We start from the raw sequence: 6,727 nt of genomic DNA on the forward strand, positions 1-6,727 counted from the left end.
CTAGCCGACCGACCCAGGCGGGCCAGCACGCCGTGGTCGACAGCCCGGCTGGTGGAGCATGGAGGGCGATGAGACCGGTGTCAAGAGCTGGATTAGATGGACTTTATTGCTGTTGAGCTGTTGTGGTGAAAACTCCGGCGGGACCCTCGGTGGATGTATCTCCGGCGAGGCTGGAAGGTGATGTCCGGGTGAAGGTGGAGAGCCTCGGGCGTAGGTCCAGGCAGGTGACAGCGCGGAGCAGGTCGGTGGCCGAGTATTGAAGCAGACCCGCGACTGGCAGGTGAGCGGGCAGTAGAAAGAGCCACAGACAGACGAGTAGGATGAATGTCCTACCGGACCTCATTGTGAACGAGGACTCGGGCAGCGTCGACGGCCAGAGAAAACGCCAGGTGGGGCTCAAGCCAGGACAGGACAGGTGAGCGGTAGTTGGGACAACCACAGGAGATAGTGCCGGCAAATTGCCGGAGTATTCTTAATGAGGGCAGTTGCACTGTCCGATTGAGTCATAAACCAAGTCATGAACGTTAAAAAGTCACCGGCGAGCAGCGGCAGCAGTCGTGCCAGCGTTCACTCGCTCCGGATTGATAGATAACTTCTAATTAGCTTTGTTGAAGCGTGACTGCTGGGCTAGATAGATGCTGACGGCCTCCTCCTTTGGAATTTGTGTGAATGATTTGGCGATGGGGACGGGTGCTGAGGCTGACAAATTGGCGCTAACCTCTTGAAGAGCCTTTGGTGAATTTGTGTAGCTCTCCTGAAGGGCCTCCATTAGCGACGTTGCATAACCTGCAGACATAATAATAATGATAAAATACTGTATAAAGATCACAGTCACTGATCACAGATGTCTCGTGCAACCATGTCAAAATATGATAAAACTGCATGACACTGCTTACCGTATGAGGCCTTCTCTTTGATGGGACGCACTACAAAGGCACCTTTTCTGAAGCGTGGATACCGCACGCAATACTTCTCCGTACCATCGCTTCTTCGTGCTGTCTCTCGGTTTGAATTATAGTTGTAATGTATCGCCGCTAAGAGAAGCCTACAGAATAACACATTTGAGAGCACCTTAGAAACCTGGTGTATGTATGATAAAATAGGGCACTACTATTCCATTGGATAGCACTGACCTGCTATACATGCCAAGGTATGAAAACCCAGTGTGCTTGGGCGCGAAGTGCAGGATGAGGGAGTGGTAGGCTTCAAGGGAGAAAGTCTGGTGTTGTGGAGACAGCTGTTTAACATCCTTAAGTAAGGCAGTCCTTGTGATGATGCTTTCCAATTTTATTGCTGCCACTGAGCCTGCAAAGACCAAGATAGGTAGGCAAGGAGGCAGACAGACACACAGACGGAAGACATTCTATCATTATAAACAAGGTATCTGTCCACATGACGTGGGTATGGTAGCCTTCCATCTTCAAGACCCCTTCTCACTCTATTTACTACCTTGTATGCTAGACTAATGCTTAATGCCATCTGTAAAACATGGTGGAGGCGGTGTAAGGGCATATGGGACCATCAGTTTACCATATGTATTTATCACAAAGACAGAGAGAGAGACAGTATTCATCACAAAAGTCAGCGTGTCATAGCACCAAGGTAATCACTCGACAAAACGCATAATGCCACATACTGTACTGTACCTGGTTCCAGCCACTCTTTGTTGCGTTGATCCCCCTCCAGAGGGGCATGAGCGCAACTGGAGAAGGCAGGGGTGTCATGGTCGTGGATGTCCTGAATATGATTGACCAAGCTTCTCCATTTGGCCTCCATCACAGCTGGGTTGCCATCTGGGGTTGAGGCTGCAGTCCAGTAGAGGTGGTTGACTATAGCTGGCCTCCACAGCTCTAGTTGGTCACATTGTCTGTCTTTCGAGGCTGTGTCCAAGGCCTTCCCCAGACCTGTTTTAGAACAAATGGTATTAATTGAAATGCAATAACAAAAACTGCTTCAAGGTTCCAACAGCAGATACATACTTTTTCCAATGTGCCAGACATCAAAATAATGCCGTGTCCCTTCAGGGCACAGCTCTTCTCTCACCCATTTGGCAATCTAAGGAGTAAAAGCCAAAACTTTTGTGAAGGCTTGCACTGTCTGGCTCTCAGCGCATCAGCAAAGCAGAAACGTCAAGCCTCAGTGCAATTCATTTATCTACATTGAACATTTTTATTGTAAATACCTGGCGATGTCTGTCCGTGACGAGGGTTGACACATGCAGGTCCTGCCTCCTCAGCAAGCTGATGCTGCGCTTAAGCCCCTCAATCTCACACCAAGTGCTGTTGGGGACCTCTGAACTCTGCAACATGACATAACAACATGATGGCAAGTGTAGAGTGCTGGTGGTGTTGCAGAAAGCGTGAAGGAACCGGAGGGTTGCTGGGCCAAGCATTATAATACACTGTACACTAGTTAGGAAATATGTAATAAAGCCCTATGCATGGTTGTACTAGTGGAAAAGTGCTATATTAAGATGCTATATTATGATGCAGTCCATTTACCAAATTGCACAGAGTTTTCTTTGTTTCTTTGTCCAATAACATCAGGCTTACCTGGACAAGCTGAACGTCCACCACCTTGTTCACTCGGTCCTCTATCAAAGAGTATGAGCCGTACTTGGCACAGTGCCCTGGAGAATCCGACCTGGGGATAATTACAAATTTGAATTATGTTTCAAGTTTTTAATAACCAATGTCTAAAGACAATCCACCATGGATTGATGCCAACTAAAGCTGCCCTACATGATAACAAATAACAAAATCAAAATGTGCAACTGGTCTGAGCTCTTACACACAAAAACAAAGACACAGAACAATGAATTAATGACACAAGATTTCAAAAGTTAATTTTTTACACCTTTCCAACATTGCCCTTTTCATCTGGCATACCCCTTAAATAGAACAGAATAAACAAATTCTGCTTTACCTGCAGTCACCAGCAACAATTAGGCCTCCATCCATTGCCCTGAGTTCACTAAAAACATTGGCCTGATCGTTATGCCAGGCCTGAATGATGACAGGGATGGTGTAAAGGCGCTGATGGCGAAAGTAACTACTGGCACTGATGCACTGCAGGCCAAACAGGGTCAACACTCTTAATGTTTGGGTGGCCAAACATCCAGTAAAATGAATGGCCCCACTTAGTTGGAGGTTGCAGGTCGGCATGTTCCTGTGGAGCATTGGCTGGTTTTGCCAGTAACGGTGGTAGCCACATGATGCACAGACCTAGATATGTAAAAAAAAAAAAAAAAGAAAGAAAAAAAGAGTAATCAACAGTATATCAGGATTCAATATAGAGTAAGTACAGTACATTACTGGTCAAAAGTTTAATGTTTTCAATGAAACACACATGACCAATACAGTATAACACTCAAATATGATGCCATCACAAACCAACAGACTAAAGTCAGCCTGGTACATACATTGTAAATTAACTGGCAAGACAGTCAGAGCTATCATAGCTATTATATGTAATTAGATATTCTGATTTTCTAATCAGATGGCCTGCTGCGTAAACAAAACCGTACCTGCTTGATCTTAACCAAAGTTCCTTCCTGCTGCACAATGCTACTATCCGACCTCTCACAACAGGCCGGACAGGTGGCAAAAAGGCCCATCAGCTCCTCTTGACAAACAATGAATTTGTCAATGCCACTACAACAACAAAAAATGAGGGGGGGTGTCATTCAAACTACCAAAGCTACAGTACACAAAAAAATGAGAATTCAAAATGGTCTATGTTGGTTTTAAATTATCTCACTTGTGGTGGGGGTCACACGTGTAAGGTGGCTCCTCTTCAAACAATTCCTCCTCATCCTCCTCATGCATCGGCTCTTCAGGCAACCACGATAAGTCACTGATGACAGAGGCATCATCATCATCTGTCTGTTCAGGACTAGCGAGGGGAGTGGAGGTTTGTGGGCTGAATGACGTCTGTATGCCCACGCTGACCATCTTGGGCTTCAGGTTAACCTGCACAGCTGTGGCAGAGGCAGTAAACATAACCAAACATATGACAATCATGGCAAATCTAAGCGGCTATGTTTTGGTGTAGGCTATGTATTAATTTCATCAATGTGTATGGAAATGTCCTTGTCCTTGCATAGATACTGGCAAGAATAGATACTGGCAATGTTTTAGACAGAATATCTACCCCTTAAAATACCCAATATTTACCGTGAGACCATCGGGGGGGCTTCAAATTACATTGTGTCCCAGTGTCAGAAGTGGAGGACAAGAGCTGATCCCCAGTATTGACACTCTCCATAGTGTCTACACTGTCCGCGGTCTCCTGCTGTGAGGCGTCTGTCAACATCTTGCGAAAACAAATATAAAAAAGGTCAGCGAAATGCAAGGGTGTAGTGGTGAAATAAGAGGTGGGTAAACTATGAATACTTAGATCAGTGATTCGCAACCAGGGGTAATATAAATAAAATTTCATAAGTCCATCAATAAAATGGGACGTGTGTGCTACAACTAGCCTAGTTTCCCAGTGGAAACAATAACCTATGGCACAGCCGTGCCAAAATCAAAACATTGTGAGGGGGTACTCATGGTATGAGAAAAAGGCTAAGAGGTAGCTAAACTCTATTGAGAATGAGGAGTCACGTGATTTTTGGGGAGGGGAGGTGTTTGAGCCCGTCCGCCATGATGGCATCCACGGCTATCGGTTGAAATACGCAACATAGAGACGCAGGAGACATTACGAGATTGAAATAAAGAAATAAATGGAGAAGAATAAGGCGAAGGAAAAGGGTCCTAGTGAAAATGCAGAGAACACAAGAAGACATTAGAAACCATTATAGTCAATGTAGGCTATTCCACTGGATACGGCAGCGGCACGGAACAGTCACCAAACCGGCACTACTTTTTTTTAAGTTGCCGGTTCGCAGCCGTGTCTCAGAACGCTTGTACTGCCATTCATTTTATGATGTTTATTCATTAATTGCGCCGCGGCCGAACTGACGCGGATATTCTCTGATATTATGTAAGCATAAGCACAGCGGTAACCACTGCCGTCAAAAGACGCTGATCCATCTTCACTGTTGACGCGAGTTGCTCTAGTTCTACCTCCACGGCCCTGCAGCGGGCAATTATCGGACAAGATTGTCCAATAGTGTGTGGTGTTCCGTCTTGTGTTCGAATCTCATGTATTTGTATTTACGATCGGAGAGCAACAAATCGGCTGAGATTCTCTTTATGTGTGGTGTACATCCGACTCAACTCTTGTAGTGTGGGGCAGCCTTCAGTGCGTTGTCCATTTAGAGAACCTGACAAACTGTAGCCCGCTGTTCTTGTGGTTTCCTCGACGATCGTGTGATGAGGCATTGGAGCAGTTTTTAACGCAGCAGTTATTTCCAGGCATTGTTAAAACAGTACAGAGTTGCAACAACCTCCTCTGCTAGCAGCTACCGTGTCAACAATAACGCAAAGCTCAGCTGCACTCGGAGGGGCGTACCTTCCAACATGGCGGGAAGGGGAGGGGCTCTGTGCCGTGACGACAACTCCTCATTCTCAATAGAGAAGTGGATAAACTCTGTTTCTGAAATTTCAGAGGTGGGTAAACTGCGTTTACTTGCGTTTAGCCTCCACTACAGCCCTGGCGACACGGTCACGGTCAAATATATGTGAAAGAGAACCGTAGCAGTCTTACACAAAACGCAAACACACTGTTGTGAAAGCAGCTTGATGATGACCACCACTGATCCAAACATGAAGCCATGAAGCTTTCATGACGATATGGACATTTACTTCATGGCAATTTTGTTTTGGCTCATATTCGTGAATCACGAAATATGCTCTTCTGATCATGCTTGTCAAAGTGAACACGGTATGCAAAATACACACAGAGCTAGCTAACGCGCAGCTTGTAAACATTATAGCATGATGCTTGCTTACCGTGGCAATCTCTCGCTTGCGGCAGACGGTGTCTCTCGACCTCGGGACAGGGCAGGCAGAGAGGTTTGCATGCACAGACGGCACGGCGGTAGGAATTAACTTCGCCATCCTCTCACTCTTTAGACCAAGTGAGACCATCTTGGCATCCCCTGAGTAGTAATCCTCCTCCTTGAAATGCGCGCTGCATATTCTCGAGTACGCGGTAACAGAGCTAGCTGAAAAATCTGCCCGCCTAACCTTGACAAATTGCACCCAGCTTCGGAAGATCCCTTTGTCCTTGGGGAAGCAATGGACCCTATGTCCAGTCTTGCTGGAGTTCTTGCACCCGCCACAAACACAGTAGTAAACCATTTTATCTATATATCTACTATCTCTCTATCTATCTATCAGCTATCTATGTTATGCTATGCTATGCTATCTCTCACTATCTATCTATGCTATGTTATGCTATCTATCTATCTATCTATCTAGGCTATCTCTATCTATCTATCTATCTATCTATCTATCTATCTATCTATCTATCTATCTAGGCTATCTCTATCTATATTATTTACTTATATAATCTGACACTGTCACTCTCACTAGCTGCTACTCGTCTCTCTCAAAGATATCAAGGCGGGCTTTCGGCTGTCGTCCCAAAGCGGAGTACCTCATGTGACGTCATGCAATGCATTGTGGGAGAAATAAGAATCATCGCTAACCTGTTAGCAAACCGCTAACATATCACCTACTTTTCCTTATTATATTTCTTTTTTGTGATACCCTACAACATCAAATACAATGGATAATTGTTTAAATGTTTATTACCAACTAGAAAACTGCCAGAAAAG

The 6,727-nt window shown here is 45.3% G+C and overlaps 1 protein-coding gene across 1 annotated transcript; it reads right to left on the reverse strand.

Moving 5' to 3' along the window:
* Window positions 1–595: 595 nt before the first annotated feature.
* On the reverse strand, window positions 596–6,248 carry LOC311351780 (uncharacterized protein; the record flags this gene model as incomplete). Its single annotated transcript, XM_084471922.1, has 12 exons — window positions 596–786; window positions 897–1,045; window positions 1,134–1,305; window positions 1,647–1,904; window positions 1,980–2,055; window positions 2,183–2,299; window positions 2,553–2,643; window positions 2,926–3,224; window positions 3,527–3,653; window positions 3,760–3,979; window positions 4,176–4,314; window positions 5,898–6,248. 12 exons carry the CDS (start codon window positions 6,246–6,248, stop codon window positions 596–598), a joined length of 2,190 nt encoding a protein of 729 aa, XP_084328048.1.
* Window positions 6,249–6,727: the final 479 nt, after the last annotated feature.

Source organism: Micromesistius poutassou (genome assembly GCF_964030765.1).
Source record: "Micromesistius poutassou genome assembly, chromosome: 8".
NCBI lineage: Eukaryota > Metazoa > Chordata > Actinopteri > Gadiformes > Gadidae > Micromesistius > Micromesistius poutassou.